The sequence below is a fragment of the Zalophus californianus genome, chromosome 12, assembly GCF_009762305.2.
Source record: "Zalophus californianus isolate mZalCal1 chromosome 12, mZalCal1.pri.v2, whole genome shotgun sequence".
NCBI classification, from domain to species: domain Eukaryota; kingdom Metazoa; phylum Chordata; class Mammalia; order Carnivora; family Otariidae; genus Zalophus; species Zalophus californianus.
Genome location: NC_045606.1, coordinates 48,591,994 through 48,614,531, shown reverse-complemented (window position 1 = coordinate 48,614,531; position 22,538 = coordinate 48,591,994). Strand labels below are relative to the sequence as shown.

Here is a 22,538-nt window from a genome sequence, read left to right as displayed (position 1 = left end):
CCGTGACCGAGTGTTTCTATCTCTGGCACCCGACCCCGTGTGGAGTCTCCAAACCCAGCAGATCCCTGCGGTGCGCTCCCGCGCTGCTCCTCCCCGGGGAGGAAGGGGAGTCTCCCCGGATCTGCCACTTGTTGGGTCCCTGCTGGAGGAGCAGTGGCCCGATTGGGCCGCGGGTCACAGTTTATGGCAACCCTGAGCTGAGAGCCCGCGCCTCGGCTCCGTCTCTGCAGCCGGCTTCCCCGCTCCGATACCTGGGAGCTCTGCCACACTCAGGCACCCCCGGTCTTTCTGTGACCCCGAGGGTCCTGAGACCACACTGTCCCGCGAGGGTTCCACCCCCCGCTTAGCCACTGGAGTGACGTCCCTCAGCGGAGCCGACTTCTAAAAGGTCCGATTTTGTGCTCCGCGGCTCTATCACTGGCCAGAAGCGGCCGGCGGAGGCCCCTCCCCCACCGTCTATCCTCCCGAATATCGCCTCGGATTCACTTCTCCGCACGTCCTACCTTCCAGTAAGTGGTCGCTTCTCTGTTCAGAGAGTTGTTGCTACTCTCCTCTTCGATCTCCTGTTGAGTTCGTAGGTGTTCAGAATGGTTTGATCCCTATTCAGCTGAATTCCTGAGACCAGACGAAATCCAGGTCTCCTACTCCCCCGCCATCTTGCTCCGCCCCCCCCTTCTATGCCATTTTTAGCCTCCTACCGCTAACAAATAACTTTGGGCCTCTACCGACAAATGACTTGTAGAATAAGGAATGCTAGTTTTACCATATATATTGTTTATTTTTTAAAATTCAGTTTTTGAACATATTTGGGATTGGCTATTCCATTTAGATCTCACACGTGAATGTGTTTATGATTTGAAACCAGTGTTAAATGAGATGATTAAAATATTTGTAGATGTCGTATGCGTTATTATTATCTTAAGAACATTTTGTTAGAACATTAAAATTTCTCTACATTTTGCTATTATTTTATAAATGTGCTTGGGGATAATATTTTTCAATCTGAATCCAAAGAAAAAAATACCGAAGTGCAAAATCTAAAAAGAATGATGATTTTTAAAGTTTATCAATATTCATGAATTTGAAATGTTTTCCATAGTTTAATGAAGTATTTGCTATTGAGAATATAAATTCCAGAAAATATAAAATGTTAATCTACATAACTGCTCTCACTGAACATATTTGGAGGAATATTAAACATTTGTAATTTGCTAGTAAGTCTTAGGTTTTATTTTTTATGCATTGAATCAGCCTTTCATTTTTTTCCTGGTTATAATAATAATATTAAAAACATAAGTATATCAAATATGAATAAATAGCTTGAGCTTATTTATCACAGAAAGATGGCATTTTTTTCCCGATCTATTGAAGTTATTCATTTTTTAACTCATTAAAATCTATTTTGGGAACTGAAGATAATTTAAAGTCAACACAGTCATGAAATAATTTGATAATAAAAGTAAAGGTAAAAAAATACTTACTTGTCTACATTATTCGCAAATGCAAAATCTAAAAAAAATACATTTCTAAATCAGTATTTTTCAAATGTTTATTCAGCATTTAAAAACAATGGAACAATGCTATCAAGGAAAAGTCTAGAGCACAACTCTCTGCTTTTTGAATGGTTATTTAGATGAATAATTCAATCCTTCAAAAATGCCTTGATACCTAAAGTCAAACTGAACTTTTCTGTTAGATATAGTGCCTCGGGTTTGCCTTAGGTTTTGAGGCAAATTCTTTAATTCAATACAGATCTCAAAACTCTGAGAACAGAATGCTTAATCAATTAAGTTACCAGTGGAATCCAAGTGGGGATTTTTGTAATTAAGATATTGAGTCTCATGCAGAAACCAATCTTTTTTTTTTTTTTTCAGATAGACACACACATCTATAAATGGACTAACAGACCGAATGAGGAGAAATATTTAGGGCAGTTTAAACCATTTGGATTCTTGGCATTAACCTCAAAGAAATTGAATAAACAAATCCTAGATCACAAGAATCTCCATCTTCCCTAGCTTTGGGAGCTCAAAGGCTAGTCCTCAAAGCCGGGATTTCTTATGGTATCTTCCAGAGACTGTCATTGCTTTGTTCATTCCTCTCCAAAGGCTAGTGCCAGGCTAGACATGGAACGTACCAGCACCTGTTGGGCCACCGAAGCCCACAATATGAGTCCTGCCAATCCACAAGCAGCAGGGAGCACACAGCCTCTGCCTTATGAGAGGAGTTCATGGCATTGTTCCCTTCACAAATGGGTCACCCAAGGCTCCCATTCCCTTTTGGATCTCCCCAGACTCTTTTCCTACACATTTTTTTTTTTTTTTTAGAATTTCCATTTTATTTATTTATTTATTTTTAAGTAATTTCTACACCCATTGTGGGGCTTGAACTCACAACCCCAAATCAAGAGTCCCATGCTCTTTCAACTGAGCCAGCCAGGTGCCCCTCCTACATTTTTTAAGTTACAAAGTGCACCTTTTGCTTATAATGAATATAAACAGGAAAATAGTAGAAAGTGAAACTTCTCTTGATCTTTCTCATCCCTCTTATCAGAGGTATCACTATTGAGAGTTGTGTATGTATGTTTCCAGCCTCCTATGTGCATACACATGTGTACTCACACACGTACATATACCCAGTTCCAATTTTGTTAGTACTCTGCATTACATTTCTCCATGATGTATTTTTTATACTCAATTTATCATAGAATAATTCTCAAGTACAACAGTTCATATTGTATGAATGTATCATAACTTAATATTCTATGAAGGACCAGAGTACTTTCACTATTTTTTCTATTACACAAAATGTTTCAATGAACAGCTTTACATGTAAATCTTTGTTCTTAGGTGCAAATACTTCTGTAAAAGAGACTTCATATTTAATTGTTATGTTGAATGATTTGCACATTTTATATGTTGATGGATGCTGCCCTATTGCCATGTGGTCTTCCAAGAAAGTTGAACTAGTTTACACTCTTATCAATAATATACAAGTTGTGCTTTTTCTCCCTTAATTATTAACTTTTATTAACCTTTTCAACTTTTATGTATCTGCAGGATGAAAATAATATCTCATTGTTTTATTTTGCATTTACTCGCTCACTAGTAAGGCTGATCATTAGACAACACCTTTATTTCCTTCTCTAAATGCCCTGTCCATAGCTTTTGTCACTTTTTTAATTTGGAGTTTACAAATTGATTTATAGAAACACTTTAATATAATGGGAGCCTATTGTATATATTGCAAAGATTTCTTTCTATTATGTCTTTTAATTTTGTTCCTACATCATATAATGCTTTTCATTTATATGTAGTTTAAATCTGTCAACATTTCATTTTTATGGCCCTGGGTTTTATGTAAAGCTTTGACAGGCCTTCTCAGAATTATAAAAGTTTTTTTTTTCAGTACTTTTTAATTCATTTACATTTAGATTCTTAATCTCTCTGGAATGTATTTTTCCTTATGATGTCTCCCTAAGAAAGTGGTTTTAGTTTCTTCCTTCCTTTCTTTCTTTCTTTCTTTTTTTTTTAAATAGGCTCCACACCCAGCGTGGAGCCCAACACAGGGCTTGCACTCACGACCCTGAGACCAAGACCTGAGCTGAGATCAAGAGTTGGAATGCTAACTGACTGAGCCACCCAGGCGCCCCAGTTTTAGTTTATGTCTTTAGCCCAGGACACTCCATGGCACAACGCCAGTGGCCCCCAGTTATTATTTTCTATGTAAATGGTGCCTACCTGGCTTCCACAGCATGCTCTGCTGACTGCTGATTTTCGCCTTCACAAATTCTTCTGACTCTGCAGTTTTCTCAATTCCCAACCAATCTCCAGATCTCACACTGGCCTCTGGTACCTCTCTGAGGCTTCATGCACAAAGAACACTTGGCATTTGCTTTTCGGGGTATGCCTGGTGTCACTCCTACCCAGAATCAGAGATGTCTTTAAAGCCTGGCTTCCTGAGCCTTCGATCCCCCAGTTCAAAACTTTTAATTTTGGGGGCGCCTGGGTGGCAGAATCAGTTAAGCATCTAACCCTTGGTTCTGGCTCGGGTCATGATCTCAGGGTTGTGAGATCGAGCCCTGCGTTAGACTCCATGCTCTGCGCAAAGTCTGCTTGAGATTTTCTCTCTCTCCCTCTGCCCTTCCCACTCCTCTCTCTCTCTCAGATACATAAATAAACCTTTAGAAAAAAAAACTTTTAGTTTTTACTTTTCTCTGGAATCTGTCCTTTTGCCTTATATGTGGATTCACCCACTGTGGTGAACTACCATTTTTTAAACAGTCTACCCGACTTTCTTTTTGGTTTTCTCCTTCACTCTTCCTAACACATGCCTCAGCTGCTAGGCCCAGGCTCTGGGACATCATCCCCCAGCCTGGTCTCAGCACCTGGAGTTCTGTCTTGTTTAGGGGAGAAGAGCAAATATCACAGAAATGCAGCAGTTTGACTTGGACCACTAGTAGACATTTAAAAATTTTATTGATATTTTCATTTCTTTTAAGATTTTATTTATTTATTTATTTGAGAGAGAGAGAGGGAGAGTGAGCATGAGAGAGAGAAAGAGAGAACCAGCGGAAGGAGAAGCAGAGGGAGAGGGAGAAGCAGGCTCCCCACTGAGCAGGGAGCCCAACGTGGGACTCGATCCTAGGACCCTGAGATCATGACCCGAGCCGAAGGCTGCTGCTTAAACGACTGAGACACTCAGTTGCCCCTATTTTCATTTCTTTTAATCTGCCCTTAATGTCTTTCCCCATTTAGGTAGCTGGTGGGAAACCTGCAAATATCTACTTCTTTAAAGCCATATAAAAGCCCACAGCATTTTGATTCTGAGGTTATTGGTTATCATGCAATAAGCACCAAAGACATTAGTGGAAACAGGTGCCTGTGTTTTACTCATGTATTTGACAAGTATGGATAGCTGGGATTTGAAGAAACTCCAAGTTGACCTTTGCTTCTCAAGCTATTTGAATATAATTGGTTTCTTTCCCAATTTAAGATTAAAGATAATGAAATTAAAATGTGTTAAAATGTGGTGTTAAAATTGCCTTATGAACAGTTTTCGGTATGGTTTCTTTCCAGTAAAAGAATTCAGAATCCTAAATGTTCATGTCACAGCAAGATGAGATTTATATTAAAGCAAATATAGAAACTATAAAACTATAAGCCATATTTTAAAAACCTACATAGCGGGTTTTATTAGTTTCATTATACATGGTCAGCTATTAAGATAAGCTAAAGTAAGCCAAGCTAAAGTATTGGAATAAAAATACTATTTAGTTGCTATGTCATACCGGCATTTTGTAGGAAATGAGAAGATTAGAGTCATGCCAATTTTTAGGAGGGCTATAGTCAACGTAGCTATGAATTAAGAACAACTCTCAAATGCAATAAAACATTCTCCCTATTCTTTCTTTCTCTGATTTTGTTTTTGGAGGCTTAATACAGAAAAGTAGTAAAGAGAATAAAATGCTAATGGTTTTTTCAGCAATCTGGTTGCACCAAAGAAAAGTGCTAAACATGGTGATCAGCGGTCCTCCTTACACCTGTAACAACTGTAGCACCGAGTAACAGAGGGGGTGGTCTTAACATTGCTTGTTATTGTGTAAGCTATTTTTAGGAGTGGAGATGTTCTATCCAGAGAGTCATTTCCTAGCACGACATGGCTCACGTGCACTAATCCGATAAAATTCAGTTTGCGCCATCTTAACATGAAGTTGAAGGAAAACCAAGGTTGAGACTAAGAGCAGCTCAATTTATCATGCACTTGATAGGTGGCTGAGCAGGTGTTGCAATGTTTCCATACTAAGTGTCATCACAGCCAGAGGAAGATATGGTCCCTATTTTTAAAAATCAGAAAGCTGAAGCAAATTAATGTCCAGATTAATAAAACTTCTAATTACTAACACAGCTGGTATTCAGTCCTAGGGTAATCTGGATCCCAAAGCTTGTGCTCTTGCCTCTACACTGGTGGTTCTTTAACTAGCGTGTGTATCAGGATCACCTGAAAGGCTTGTTAAAACATAGCTTTCTGGGTCCCATCCTTGAGCTTTTAATTTAGTAGATCTCTTTGGGGGCAAGAATTTGCATTTGTAACGAGGTCTTAAGTGACGCTGCTGTTACTGGTCTGGGGACCACACTTTGAGAACCACTGTGCTACACTACACGCTTCTGCATCCAGAACATGTCCTACAGACACTTCTTCCATTCTCTGGGACATGGAGTCGCTAAAGAAACAAGTTCAATGACACCTCATAGAAACAATGATACAAATTGATGCATTCTACAGTGTAACTGGCCGAGTCCCTAAAAAAGGCATGGAAACAAATTTAGAAATCTACTTTAAATTTAAGAATAAAGGTCCATAACAACCAAATGTAATTATGAACCTTGACTGATTTCTGGTTTGAAAAAGCAGATAGCAACCATCTTGGAACAACTGGGAAGCTTTGAATATTATTATATATTAAATAATACGAGTACAAAAAGTATTTTTTTAAGTATGATGGCAGCATTGTGGGCATATAGGAGAGTATCCTTATTTTTAAACTTATAGACTAAATTATTTAGGAGTGAAGAGTCATGATGTCTACCAGTGAAACGTTCAAATGGTTCAGTGGTATTTTGATGTTTTCCAGTTTACATTGAGTTTGGTGATGTCCAATCAGATGTAACTAGAATCTTCTGAGGGGGTCCTTCATGAATAAAAAGGCAAAGCCTCATATATGAAGGGTGAAAATGGCAGAATGTTAATAATTAAATTATACATGGGCATATGTAGGTATTTAACATTCTTTCAAGTTTTCCTGTATTAGGAAAATTTCGCATTAAAAAGTTGAGGGGAAAGTCTTGATTTTGACATCTTTTTTTTTATCTCTTGCTCATTTTTGACTAACTTAGCTAGTTGTAGAATTTTTGGTTGACAATTACTTTTCCTCAGCATTTTAAAGGTCTTGGATCACTGTTTTGTGACTTCTATAATTGCAATTGGGGAGCTTGTTGTGAATCTATAAACTGTTATTTTATAGGTAATGTCCATTTGCATTCTACTTTTAGATCATTTTGCCCTTGGTGTGGATTTCCATCATTGTACATTATTTATGTCTTTGGATATCCAAGGATTCATAGCTTATCAAATTTGGAAAATCCTCAGTCATTATCAGTTCAAACATCACCCTCTGCCCAATTTCTCTATTTTTTCCTTGCAGGAAAAATAAGCTGATACTGGACCTTCTGTTTCCAGTGTCTCCTTGTCTCAACAGCTAACTAATATTTTCTATTTCTTGCTTTCTCTAGTCTGCCTTCTGGGTAATTTCTTCAAAATTATTTCCCAATTCACATTTTTTCCTTCACTTCTAGAAAATATTTTTTGGTTTATTTTTTGCAAACCTATGTTTGTCTCTGGGGCAAAGTGTTGCGAGGGAAGGTTTTTGTCTTTGCACCTTTTTTTTTTACATCCTGTGATGCCTGGTGGTTTAACAGCCACCCTGTAACCGAAAAGCACACTTAGAGTAGAACAAAAGATAGATATTTTCTTGAACACTGGTCATATCATTGAACTTTGCACTAGCACTGAATACCCTACCTTTGTACTCTTTGCTGTGTGAGAAAAATCTCTGCTTCCTTAAGTCATTGAACTTGGATTTCTGTTACATAGAAGAAATTCAATTCCAACAAATGAAACATCACTGAAGATATTCAAGTTATACTTATATATGATGACTGTGTATATGAATCCAACCAAAACATTAACAGCGATTATTTCTGGGTGAAGGAATTGCAGATGATCTTTATTTCTTCTTAATACTTTTTTTCCATGTTATCAACAACTTATAGCTTTAATTGGTGAAATTGTCCAGTGATAGTGGTAATAGTAACAACCACAGCTTATTTACTGAGCCTACTAGATACTGAAGAACTTCAAGATAATATCTCATTGTTATCACATTACTTCACTTAATTTAATAATTTAAACACATGAAGATAAAATTGCATATTGCTTTAATTAGACTAATAAAATTGGAAAATATTCATTTCACTATGTAGGTGCTTTGCTTATTATAAATTGCAGTTACTATTACAATCAAATTAGCCTAAGTCTGAGGAATTTTAATTTCATTTTTCTTCTTTTTTCAAAATACCTGGAGGTACTCTCTGGGCTGGTTTTTGCTTAAATGGTGCTCTAGGATTCCATGAGGCATCTACTCTTCCTCTGAATGCTATTGATTGAATGATACGAGTTCTTTCATGGTGAAAAATGGTAATCATTGCTCTTCTTTCATCTTCTGTAACTTCTGACAAATGCAAATAGTAATGTTATTGCATAGCATTATAGAAATGCAGAGGCTTTCAGAATACAATTCAACACTTTCAATTATGTGTTTATCTGAGCTATGCTATATGTGAACACCCCGTCAAAACCATGAAGGGCAATCAAAGTTATTTCCATAATCTTACTGATGCTCAATATATGCCATCGTGCCACAAGGCACAGATACTCCTAATGCACCCCAAACACTTTCTAACACATCACCATGGATGACTGAAATCACAACTATGATATATTCCTTCATTTCCTCAGGGCTGTGAGGAATAACAGGAATAAATGTAGGTTTTATATATCATCATTAGGAAGTTAGTAATTAATTATTAAGAATGTTCAAACCTATGGGGGCGCCTGGGGGGCTCAGTCGTTAAGCGTCTGCCTTCGGCTCAGGTCATGATCCCAGGGTCCTGGAATCGAGCCCCACGTTGGGCTTTCTGCTCAGCGGGAAGCCTGCTTCTCCTTCCCCCACTCCCCTTTTTATGTTCCCTCTCTCGCTGTGTCTCTCTGTCAAAATAAATAAATAAAATCTTAAAAAAAAAAGAGGGGCGCCTGGGTGGCTCAGTCATTAAGCGTCTGCCTTGGCTCGGGTCATGGTCCTGGGGTCCTGGGTTCGAGCCCCGCATCAGGCTCTCTGCTTGGCGGGAGGCCTGCTTCTCCCTCTCCCACTCCCCCTGCTGTGTTCCCTCTCTCGCTGTGTCTCTGTCAAATAAATAAAATCTTTAAAAAAAAAAAAGACTGTTCAAACTTATAGAGATAGATAGGTAGAGAGATGGGTAATATACTTGGAGGTAAAAGAGGCTCCCCCAAAATGTAAAGTATAATGAGGTGAGGTTGATTATCTTTGTGGCTTATATAAATCAGACATACTAGTTGATCTACAATGTTTAAGATGTATTCATGAAGAAGTTATCATTGAATATATGTTTTAATATATATATATATTTACAGAATTTCAAAGAATACAATTTTTAGAACTTAAATAAGCCTTAAGAGCTTTAGGCCAATTCTCTCATTTTTGAAATAAAACACTAAAATGCCGGGAATAGATGAATAGATGATTCAACACATTCATGTCAAAATCAGGATGAGGAGACCTATTCTCACACTCAGTTAGATGGCCTTTTCAATACAGGGATCAAGAGAAATGAATTCCTAACCTAGGGCAAATTTCACAGAACAAAAATTTCAAAAATAAATCATTGAAAAACTTTCACTTACAAAGAATTATTTTCAAAGACTTTCAGAATTTTTAAACTAGTGAGTTATAAGACTGCCTTTCAAATATTTCTCTGCAAGAGGTATCCTTACGTTTTCGGTCAAGAAATTCTACTTCCGGAAGGTGGCAGATTATATATAGACGGTACAGGTTATATTGGCACAAAGGGTTTTGGTGGAGAGCTGCAAAGAAATAATCCAAATTAAGATGTCAGATTTCAAAACTGGTTTCATTTATCACTTGATAAAATATAGGAAATTGCAGAATTAATACAAAACGTATGAACATGTAAAACTCTGCTTCATAGACCAAACCAGTGGCCCCACTCATCTCACTTATTCAGAGCAGCACTTATTTCCCATTTGTGAAATTCATTCATTCAACAAATATTTTGTGAATGCTTACTATATATATACGAAGAACTGTGCAAGATACTGGGGACATAGTGTTGACCCAAATCTACCACAAACGAGGAAAATTTTAACATGTCCTTAAGTTAATTAGTAAAGGAAGAGCAAGAAAACAGCTCCGTGGAAGTCTTTTTATTTCATTTATTTGACACACACACACACACACACACACACACACAGAGCACAAGAGGAGGGACATGCAGGCAGAGGGAGAGGGAGAAGCAGGCTCCCCACTGAGCAGGGAGCCCCATATGCGGAGCGACCCCAGGACCCTGGGATCATGACCTGAGCCGAAGGCAGGCGCTTAACTGACTGAGCCACCCAGGCGACCCTTCTGTGGAGGTCTTGATCCTGTTCTTTCATTTGTTCACTTGGTTCTCTTCTTCCAGTCTCAAAGATCACACAGGTGCGGTGTGGAGATGGGCAGAGATGCAGGCCACTGACCTCATATCCTTTTCTTTCTCTACTTAAAACTATTGCACAGAAGACTGTTGAGTCGCAGATCTGTACTTCTGCGACAAATAATGCAACATATGTTAAGAAAAAAGACAAAGAAGAAAATAGCAGGAGGGGAAGAATGAGGGGGAGTAAGTCAGAGGGGGAAAGAACCATGAGAGACGATGTTCTCTGAAAAACAAACTGAGGGTTCTAGAGGGGGGATGGGTTAGCCTGGTGATGGGTATTCAAGGGGGCACGTTTTGCATGGAGCACTGGGTGTTATGCACAAACAATGAATCATGGAACACTTCATCAAAAACTAATGATGTAATATATGGTGATTAACATAATAAAAAATAAAAATAAAAAAAAACTTGCACAGAGTTCGCAGTATGTAAAGGCCAGTAGCCGCTTCAGATCTCAGCAGGAGCTGAGCTGAGCAGGTGCTGATCTTGCATCGTGTCTCCCTCTGGCCACACGCACGTGCCTCTGACTCCTTCGCTCAGGAGCCGGAATCGCTAATGAATCATGCTGTCTCTGCGGGTGGCTGCAGGTGGGAGGCAAGCGCAGGTGGAAGAGCTCCTGGCGTGGCTGACGTCACACGCCCTACGTGTCCGCGTGTAGGTACATTTCTAAAAACCCTCACCTAGAAGTCGTGAGAGTTTCATTTTTAGGGAAGGAGTAAAGTCTCTTTTCTGTTCTTCCCTAGATATATTAAACAGGGTTACTTTAATACAATGTGAAATAACACTTTTATGATTGCCACGTGGGTATCTTTAGCTCTTCGATTCTGCCTACATGCAATTTCCAGACACTTCTGGGAAAGTACGTCTGGGGAGGAGAACCACTAGGTGGCAGTAGTAGAAAGAGTTCCGGCCATTGTATGATCACATCACGGAACGGGGCTCATTTATGGCACATATTAAATTTAGGAGTAGTGCTGTGACGTTTGACTGTAAAATAGAGAGAGGCTTGATAAAAGCACGAAAATATTAATCATTAGAAGCCCAGGAAAGAACAATTGGCAACATAAAGAAGACGGGGGCGTGCTTAGAGCACAAGAATTTTTGCTAAAAACTGAAAAAGTTAATCACGTAGATGTTTTCCCTGTAGATTATAAAACATTTTGATATTTATCATATAAACACAAACTTTTCTGGCTAATGAAATCATTCCATATCGCTCTTCCCTGTGGAAAACTTGAGCTTTAGAAGGACTTAAATCAAGCAATGGAAGACACCTGGTAGCTCATAAACAAAAGCTCTCAGAATGAGGAAGGCATAAAAGAAACTGGAGAGCCAGGAGCAACCAAGAATTTAAAAAGAGGGAATGTGTATGCAGTGGTGGAAAGGAGAGGAACACTGAAATGGAAGATTCGCAAGATTTCTTGAGTGACAAAAAGGGTTTACATTTTAATCTTAAAGGGAAGGAATTTAAAATGGTAACCAATAATTATAACTACTGGACAGATAGAACGGATGTATATTAAACCAGTAATAAGGACAGATTTTAAAAGATCCACAGGGATCATGCATTGTAGTTTGAGCCAAAAAGAGAAAAGAACCTCCTTCAGTGATGGAAAAGCAAAACACAATTGTTGTTAATGAGAGTACAGGAGGAAGAAAAAGTCACAAAGTCTTCTGCAGAAGTCTGCTCTGCGGTTGCTGTGTTGGAGAATCACATCTGACAACTCATTACCCTATTGTGCGTTCAAGCAGCCGGGGGTCAAATCTGCCTAGGATGCTCATAGGACATGTACGAATGACATTCACTCTTTGCATCCCCTTCATACTCTTTTCCCTCTGAGAATATTCCTAGTTCATTTCTTTTCTTGGCTTCTTCTCCTAGTCTTTAGTTAAGCCACTTCTTTATGTAAATTGAAAACGTTCTAGCTTCAGCGAAACAAAACATCAAATTTAGATTTACTGCTGTTACATGACTTATTAAGAACGTGTCGCCAATACTGAAAACTTGATGCGCTTATTGTGGCCCTCCGTTTATCTCATCCTAATGTAAAATCTACGGGACAGCAGGTCAGAACAGTGGACTGTTAGCTCTGCCTCTGCTTAAATTAACTTAAAAAAATAGAATTAAATAATTTGAGAGGCATCTCACCTTTATGATTTTTCACTTTTCTCCTTGCTCTTAAGTTTTAGAAAGAAGTAATCTTATTTTCAACTCTTCCCCCCGCTTTGTACTATTAAACATTTAACATTTTGGATTTATGAGTTTTTGATTTATGCTATAAAATTACCACAAATTAAGTTTCTCAGACATGAAATCGGTTTCCTGTGTCTGAAAGTTCTGAAAGCCTTCCGTGAAGTATGGGTACATTCCTTTAGAAACTATGAAGCGAAATTGCTTACACTTTCACTTTCAATAGGTTAATACTATTTAATCCACTTTCCCTCTAGGCTACTTATAGAGTATACCTCGGTGGCGCCAGCACTGTCTTGCTTATCTTAATTTGGGATTCTGAGTCTAAGCAATTTACATCTATCCAATAATATATCAAAATGTCTGTACTACCTTACTGCACAAGCTTGAATTACATGAGTCACATGTATGAAGCTACTTATTATTGAAACAGAGGAGAAAAAAGGTAATCTAAACAGTTGACTTCAATTTTTTAAAACTTTAAAAGCTAAATTAAGAACCATCATTTAAATGATGGTTTAAGACCACCTTTGAAGAAAGTGGATGTGATTGATAACGTACCAAAACATCCACTTTTAAAAAAGACTTATTTATTTACTTGAGAGAGAGAGTGCATGGGGAGGAGCAGAGGGAGAGAGAGGGAGAGAAGCAGACTCTGCTAAGCACGGAGCCTGACACGGGGTTTGATCCCATGACCCTGAGATTATGACCTGAGCTGAAATCAAGAGTCGGATGCCTAACAGACTGAGCCACCCAGGTGCCCCAAAACATCCATTTTAATATATGGGGAAAATGATACAGAGAAGTTAAAAGCAGTTGTGTTCTATGTCTATGCAGAACAGCCTGTAGGAGTGAGTTTAGCTGTCAATGGTCAGACACTACGATTTTTGAGGTTTTTGCTCAAGGTTACTTAATAAGGTCAGCATCTCCATTGTTAACACCATCTTGCTTTAAAATCTGTGGGCCACTGCACACCATATGCTTGTACTGAATACAGAAATCATCCCCGATTTTTGAAAAGCGAGCTTGGACTAAAGCAGGGGATGAAGAGAGTTGGAGGGGTCAGAATATTCTCTTCCTCAACACAAACAGCAAAGACACAGTTGGCTCTTTTTATTGGGTGATTGTTCTGTCTTGTTGTTTGGGAGGAGTTGTCCCACCTTGAAGGGCATTTCAGGTAGAGGCTCAAATGAAGAGACTGAGATCATAGTCCCACCCTGGTCTCAGTGTCCCTCTTCAGCCCCTGGCCATTTGCGGTCAGCAGTGGACTGGGGCCAAGTGGAGAAGGAAAGAAAACATTTAAGAGCAGAACCTGAAGAAAATGGAGACCCTCTCCAGAAAGGGGCACTCTGTCTCTTATGGTGAATCCTTAAAGCACTGCTAGGAAGTAACTCTTAAAAATTAAGGAATGCAGGTGTCTAAGTGTACTTTCCAACAGTGGAGCTTAATGAAGCAAAGAAAACTTGAGAGAAATGAGGAGAGTAAAACTTTAGGAACAGGAGAATGTAAGTATTTTGTGGCTGCTGGTGGTGGTGTTTTCCCCATGTGCTGGGCAAGAGGCAGAGAGACGGGAGGTAAGGGAAAGTCATCAGCCAGGAAGTAGATCCTGACTTAGAGAGACTTTGCAGAAAGGGAGGGAAGAGGAAAACAAAGGTGGAGAGGAAGGGTGTGGAAAGGTAGACCGCCTGGAGAGAAGAGGCGGGGCCCTCCTGACTCAGCCTGGAAGTCGGGAATTCAGTTCCCAGGACCTCACACTCCGCAGCTGGGTTGGGCCTCCCTGAAGCTCCCAGCCCCGTGTCTCCTGGGCCATCTCTTGGAAATCCTCCCCGTAAACGCCAGTGGAGGGGAAAATGCTGAAATGGATTAAAGGTTTCCCCTCCAGGCTATTTTCTCACCCTCTGAAGACCTTGTAATTGGAGTGGAATAATAACAACACTTGAGCATTTTATATGGTTTTAGGGCTTGAAAAGGCAAAAATTTTAGCACTTGAAAGTGCATGGATCTCTCAATTAATGAGCTGAATCTAATCCGTGATTGCAAATGAGGCTCACAGAAACTGAATCTGGGCACATAACTGCCCAAATACAGTTAGTAGTCTAGCATTTGAGAACCTTTTTCCCATATAATATTTTTAACCAAAATGGGTCAAGTGTTCACAGTGTGCATTATTTGCTACCAAAACTTTTCTAAAAATGCTTTTTTTGGGAAATTGGACAGAGCATTCGCTCCATTTCAAAAAAAAGATCTCGCTACGAAGATTCTCAGTTGGAACCACTGTAATTATGTAACTTGAATTACAATCACTATGATTTTATTTATTTATTTATTTATTTATTTATTTACTGCTGAGAAATGTATGTTTATTCTGATACAGTTGTACAACTAATCTAGGACAAATTACCAAATAAATTTTACATTCTTTCTTCAGGACTGGGTTTTTCGATGACTTCAAATTTTGGATCTTCAAATTTGAAGTCCGGGAACGTATTCATGTCTGCTTTACCATACATTTGCTTGAGCTTAAAAAGCTCCCTCTCTAGGTCTTGCTGGTACTCTGGGCCAGTATCAACGGGTCCTCCAGACGCCTGTTGCTTTGTTCTGTATTCTCTAATCTTGTCCACGAAGAGTTTCTGTACAGGATCAAGTTCCTTATTAAATGCCACTGCTGTTAACACCAATGTTCCTCCTCAAATGAACTGAGACTGCAGACCGAAGAGAGAGGAGAACCTGAAGAGCCTCTGAAGAATCATGGTGATTCTGTTATGGACAGGAAACATCTCAGAGGCGGTCTGCCACAATCACTATGATTTTAAGTAGAGGTCACTTAAACTGTTGTGACAAGTAACGATAGGGACATTATAATACCAGGCTGGCAGAACAGCCTTTCAGAAAACTAGAAAAGGCACTCCTGTACCCCACCTCAGGATTGACACAATTCTGTGTTTGTGCACACACGCTTAACAAGGGAGGCATGGACTGGATTTCAGACTCCACTCACTCCCGGGCCAGGGACCTTCGTTCAGGGCATAATCCTGTTGACTATGATAGGACAACCTTGATTGCTAACTTCCAAATCTTGTATTGTAAAATAAATTTGCTCAAATTATTGAGTTCTTACATTTAGCACATCATCCAATTAGTTTCATATCAAGCTCCTTCAGCTCTCTAAAAGTATTTAGGCTGAAAGTTATAAAACCGCAAACCATGGGACTTCTGTGTCCCCATGTATTAGAGTGTGACGTAGTGAATGCATGATAAATATTTACTGAATGAATGAATAAATGATAAATATTTATTAAACAAGTGAATGAATAAATGTGAAACAAAGAAACAAGGCGTGCGTTTAAGTTTCGACATTTCTTAGTCGTTTGGTTAAAACTCAGAGATTTGCATTCCCACCACTCAAGAGGAAATCATTCTAATCACATCATAGGATTGCTGTGAAGATTTAAATGAGACTATAATAAGAAAGCATTTTCTCAACAGGAAAGACATTCAAATATGTTGTTGTTATAACGATTATTGTTTCAAATGTCAGTTACATTGTTAAAATCTATTTACTACTTAGCAGACTTTCTAGTTTGTGAGCATCTTAATTCATCATCTAATTTACATAATCCACAGTAAAACCATTTTTGTTTTTGTCGTTGCTTCAAAATATCATTAATGTCAAGAAATGCTCTTTAAAAACATGTCTTACAGAGTTAGCTTAATATTTGAGGTGATCCTGAGAGCAAGCTAGTAGCCCATTTTATGGAAAAATGAAGATACATGAGAGTTCCAGATCCAGCATAGTCAGTCTTTTCATCACAGAAGTGTTTGCTCAGCACACAAGGGCCAGGTAATTCCAGTACACGGGCCAGTCCTGAGTCTTTCATAGACCTTACCATGTTTCAAAAATAAGCATGGGATTATTTGCATGTTAAAAGATGTCTAAGGTGGCAAGGCGGCCATGTTGCCAGCTCCAGGGGACATCATCTTGCGTGTAGTCAATAGAAATGCGCCCCTTGGACCTGTGCTCTGAGAAGAACGAGATGGGAAGTAACCAGAGATAATGAAAACCCATTTAAATGGGGGGAAGCAGAGAAGAAAGGCTGGTGATAGGTACATAGTAACTAGTGAGTGAGTAAGGACGGTGAGGGAGGGTGGATGGTCTCAACCAACTGCCCAGTTTCTGGCCTGAGTGGATATGCTGAGGGGAGAGTGGGATGTGGGAATCAACTCAGATTATTGTATGTTTGTGAATATCTGTCTCCAACTTCTTTCCAAAGGGAAAAATCAACATGATTTTAGATTAACAACAACAACAACAAAAAACATGGAATTCCCATGAACTTGGTATAATTTTAATATTTGGGTTTGAACAATCTACGTATAAGCACATGAGTCATTTTTCCTCAGCATAGTAGATGTTCCTGATTAGCACTGAAAGCATATGAAAACTATAATTACTCTATGTATCGATCTGATCAGAACCTTCACCATCAACACCAGTTTGCACATATTCAAAACATTGTTTCAGGCAATTCTGAGAAATGAATAGAAAATGAATAGGAAAAAAACCACATCTATTTCATGACATTATATAAACAAGTCTCCTAACTCTCAAATTCGGAAACCCACTCATCGGTCTGAGTGTCTTTTCCCTTGGTACACCCAGAAACATTTATCCTCTGTTGCAATCGTGCATGGGTTATTTACCCTTCAAGATTATAAGCTTATTGAGCAAGAACTTTGTATTATTTATTTTTCCAACCCATTTCACACTTTCTTCCACTATGTAGGTCCCCTCCTTGCTGGGTGTGATTCAATATACATGAATAAAATTTGCTGTTTACCCACTGGAAAACTTTAAAAAAACTTAATTTTTTTCTTTTGGTGTCAGCTTTATTAATATAATTCATATACCACATGATTCACCCATTGTAAGTATATAATTCATGTTTTTTGTATATTCGAAGACATGCGCAACCATCACTGCAGTCAATTGTAAAACAGTTTCATCACCCCTAGAAGAACCCCCAGCCCCTTATTCTTCAGCTATGGCTCCCCAGTCCTCTCTGTCCTCCAGTCCTGGACAAACAAGAATGTATTTAAAAATAGTTAGTGCTCAGTGTGGTTATCTCCATAGGTGTGTCTATTCTGGACATGTCATGTAAATGGAATCACAGAATGTGTGCTAAAACTTACTTCTGAGATAAAACCAAACACACAGATTTAAACAGGTAAAACTTTGTTGCTTTCGTCACTTCCCTTTGGCATGCCATGTCATCTCTCAAAACATTTTTTCCACCTGTTATTCTTGCAACAACATGTTTTAAAAGAGAGTAAGATTAAGTCTCATTTTCAAGAATATTTAAGTATTTCGGGCGCCTGGGTGGCTCAGATGGTTAAGCATCTGCCTTCGGCTGAGGTCATGATCCCGGGATCCTGGGATCAAGTCCCACATCGGGCTCCCTGCTCCTTGGGAGCCTGCTTCTCCCTCTGCTTCACTCTCTCTCTCTCTCTCTCTCCCTCTGTCTCTCATGAATAAATAAAAAAAAAATCTTTAAAAAAAAAGAATATTTCGTTATAAACATTGATCGATTTTAAACTAAAAAATGACACCTGTCCTCTGTGTTATTACTATTTTCCTTTAAAGATTTATTTGACAGAGAGAAACACGGTGAGAGAGGGGACACAAGCAGGGGGAGTGGGAGAGGGAGAAGCAGGCTCCCCGCTGAGCAGGGAGCCCGATGCGGGGCTCGATCCCAGGACCCTGGATCATGACCTGAGCTGAAGGCAGATGCTTAACCGACTGAGCCACCCAGGCGCCCTGTGTTATTACTATTTTAACTTATGGCCATAGAAACAAACAAACTAATACTTAGGATCTTCAGATTTGGCATCCCCTTTAATTCCCTCACTGTGGCGTCAATGTTTGTTAGCTCATTGTGGTGTAGCAGGAGTAAGTACAATGAAGGCAGAGAGTGCAGGCCTGAAAGACATTTTTTTACAAGATTTTAAACATTTTTTAATGTTAATTAAACATGCTAACTAAACAAAAGCAAAGAATACATTTCAGCTGGTACAAGGAGTCATTATTAAGAATAATGTGATTTATCATTAAGAATACAACAAAGCACAAGAATTCGAATAATTGAGTGTGATGTGGACATGTAGAGCCAACTTCTTTCCACTATTATTGTTTTCTGTTTTTTTCTCTGTAGCAATGATTTTTTTTTGTTTGATTTCGGAGGGGTTATTTTCCTTACTCTTCTTTTTGTTGTGTTTTGTTTTGTCAGTGTTAGATTAATAAGGCCAATCAAGGGAAAAATTGCTCACTTAACTCAATACCTTCTCCCAGATTGCTCAGCTTAATATCTTCTTTACACAACAGGAAGCCACATATTCATATCACTTTTGTTGATTCTAAATTTCACATATTCGCACATTTTTAACAGAAATGAAAGTGGGTTGTGTCTTTACAATAGCCACATCATAGTTCAATTGGCAAGATTTTCTTTCTCCATGGTACATAGAATCATGGTGGATCGTAAAATTTACATTTTGACTCTATGATACATGATATTTAAAGCAAATGTTTTGTGCTGTATCTCTTTTTATATCATGATCCTAGTAAATCATGTACTTTTGTACCTGACTTGAAATTGTCAACTTAGAGATAGTTACACATGTAAAATTAACTCAGAGTGAAAAGAGAAAGAATTTGGCTGGTAAAAATTATAGCCATTGAAAACATTAAGACCACTTATAAAGTTATGTTTATTAATGCTCCCAAATATCATTAAAATTTGCTTCCCTAATACCCACTTTGTGTCTAACTGTGCAGGAGAATGGCAAAACTTCTATTTAAAAAAAAGATTCTTTTACATTTTGAATAAGGCTCATGACAATATTACATTAACACTGTAATCTGAAGCACATTTTTCAAAATGAAGTGTAAATAAGGACATTTTAAAAAATGGATTTCATCACATATTTTCAACAGAAATGTTCAAACAGATTTTTGCATACCATTAGCAGTACGATAGTTACCAGTTATTACTCAATTGAAAATCTATTAAATCAGCAGAAACCATTTAAGACATACCTCCTATGTCAAATATGGCATTGTTGTTCAGATACAGCTCTACCAGACAATAGTTTCTAGTTAAAAATGTTATTCCCTGGAGCTGAAAATGAAAGAGAATAATATACTTTCTATAGTAATTATATGTGTATATATATCTATATATCTATAAATAAATGTGAGTATACATATATATTTATAAAATTATAATAAGATCATAGAAGCTTGATGTTTGCTCTTATGAAGATTTCTGACCATTTGGTCTGGCCATGAATTTCCATCTGGATTGTCTTTGAAGGCATTGCGATGAAAAGGATGTTACAGCTAATTGAAGACACACCTCTCATCCTGTCTCTCCCAAACTTCTTGCATAGTTTTAGATGCCTCTGTAATCTGGCCTCACCCCTTTGCTCTAACCTTGCTTCTCACAGTTCTGCCCCTGGCAGTAGATCTGGCCCCCCGTACCCACGAACTCAGCATCACACATTATTTAGGGACTGGTATGTGCCAGGGGCTTTCTCCTCAATGCTGAAGCCATTTCTGCATCTGTGTAGGAGTGATGCCTTCTCTTGCCTGCATGACTTTCTCCCTGGTACAATTCTGATCTTTTTTTTTTTTTAAGATTTTATTTATTTATTTGACAGAGAGAGACAGCGAAGGAGGGAACACAAGCAGGGGGAGTGGGAGAGGGAGAAGCAGGCTTCCTGGTGAGCAGGGAGCCCGATGCGGGTCTCGATCCCAGGACCCTGGGATCATGACGTGGGCCAAAGGCAGATGCTTAACAACTGAGCCACCCAGGCACCCCCCCCCCTTTTTTTAAGATTTTATTTATTTGTCAGAGAAAGAGAGAGTGAGAGAGAGCAAGCACAAGCACGGGGAGTGGCAGGCAGAGGGAGAAGCAGGCTCCCTGTTGAGCAGGGAGCCCGATGTGGGACTCCATTCCAGGACCCTGGGATCATGACCTGAACTGAAGGCCGACATTTAATTGACTGAGCCACCCAGGCATCCCACGTTTCCAATCATTCTTAAGCATCAGCCCTTGTCCAACAGGGCATACTAAACCATGCTTGAGGGATGCCTGCGTGGCTCTGTTGGCTAAGCGCCTGGCTTAGGTCATGATCTCAGGGTCCTAAGACCAAGCTCGGGGCTCACACTCAGAGGGGAGTCTGCTTGAGATTCTCTCTCTCCTTCTACCCCTCCCCCTGCTCATGTGCATGTGCTCTCTCTCAAATAAGTAAATAAATAAAAATTTAAAAACATCCCCAAAGGGATGCCTGGGTGGCTCAGTCATTGAGGGTCTGCCTTTGGCTGGGGTCATGATTCCAGGATCCTGGGTTGGAGCCCCTCCTCTGGGATATAGTATGAGCAGGGAGCTCGATGCAGGGCTTGATCCCAGGACCCCAGGATCATGACCTGAGCCGAAGGCAGATGCTTAATCGACCGAGCCACCCCGGTGCCCCTCACATCTTACTTTTAAGATTAGATTCGAAACTTAGTTCTATGAACTGCAAATAGTCAAAAGCAGTCTAGAAAATTCCCCAAATGAATCACTAAGTACCGTATATAAGAAACGGGGTCTTCAACTCTAGACTGAGGGTCAGAAGTGACTGTTACTCCGCAAAGAGAACTCTGTTTTAAATATATATATATTGACTCTACAACCTCTATACAGTTTAACAATTTGTTTGAGTTATGAGGATGGTAGAGCCATAGAGGTGGGTCAGGTATCTTCTAAAAGCAGCAAGTAAGTTAAATATAAGACGATCTTTCTACCTAATACAGGATCTATCAGGGAGAATATTCCCATTAAGTAGTTACTGACCATGTGCTTAGTACTTCCTATATAGAAGTATATGTTCATGATTATAAACTAGTTTTAGGTGTTTATTAAAGCTTATAGCGATTATTGTTATCAGTTAAGTAGAACTGTTTTGGCCTTCCATGGATTGATTCAGATAGATGCCGATGCATCTAATTTAGAGGATTTATTTCAAATTTTAGTCCTGAGACATAGCTCAGAAAAGCTATTTTAGGTTTGTATGCAAAGTTTCAAAACTGATTTCTTTTAATGCGTTTTCTTTAATGTGCGTTTGCAACATTCACAAATTATGAGGCTATAAAAGGCACGTGTGCTGCTTATCTCATCATTTCACAGATTCATCTGCAACCAATTATGTCAGCCCTCATGCAGGAGGACCACCAGCAATTTCCCACAGCTTTTCTTACATCACGAGAGTGACTACGTTCCTCCCAGGTAGGAGACCATGCGACGCAAAGAGGGTGCGGGGGCCCCAATTGCCTTTTTCTCCCTTTCTCCTCTTCCTACTGGCCTCCTGACGGCAACTCATTGCCTTCCATCCTTCCTTCCACTCACCACTCCCTGATCGAATGATAGCCACACCTGACACAAGTATAGACAACAAACCCTGGCCGAAACCATGACTTCTTCTCTTCTTTTCCAGTTGCCTGCCCGAACACACACCAACAGAACATTTCTAATTACTCAAGGGTTTAATTTCTCTTGCCTTACTTATTAACACATGAAGAATACTAATAAAGTCAATAGTTTCATCTTGATTATAGAATCATGGTTTTCCCAAGAGCATTAATATTCTTTGGGCCATGCTTACTGGGGTTTTAAGACTGCACAGTTTGTTGGGTGAGATGGGTAGGAGAATGGAGTGGAAAGAGATAAAGCTAGTTCATGAGGACCCTGGAAGCTATTACAAGATTTTGTGCAGAGGACTTTGACTGTCTGATTTTATTTTAGAAAGAAATTGGCAAGGAAGAACATGGTTTAGAAGGGAGAGTAAGTATAATGGCAGGAGTTGAATGAGAAGGGGGTTACACTAACTCAGAAGACTATGTGGTGTTCCAGAGGAGAGTAATTGCAGCGGGAGAAGAAAAGTAGAGGGAATTGAGA

At 39.2% G+C, this 22,538-nt stretch overlaps 1 protein-coding gene and 1 pseudogene across 8 annotated transcripts in view; both read right to left on the bottom strand.

The window, feature by feature from the left end:
- Positions 1-22,538, bottom strand: part of LRRC72 (leucine rich repeat containing 72) — a 56,748-nt gene that overhangs the window by 17,152 nt on the left and 17,058 nt on the right. For 2 of the 8 annotated variants that reach the window (XM_027574221.1, XM_027574222.1), the window contains exons 4-8: positions 19,637-19,718; positions 18,410-18,520; positions 9,631-9,720; positions 8,138-8,290; positions 1,482-1,509 (exon numbers count right to left, since the gene is read on the bottom strand). In XM_027574221.1, coding sequence (XP_027430022.1) covers positions 1,482-1,509; positions 8,138-8,290; positions 9,631-9,720; positions 18,410-18,520; positions 19,637-19,718 — 464 coding nt within the window. The remainder of the gene's footprint in view (positions 1-1,481; positions 1,510-8,137; positions 8,291-9,630; positions 9,721-18,409; positions 18,521-19,636; positions 19,719-22,538) is intronic. The other 6 variants (XM_027574227.2, XM_027574226.1, XM_027574225.1 and 3 more) reach the window with 5 other exon arrangements.
- Positions 14,955-18,445, bottom strand: LOC113911529 (annotated as a pseudogene).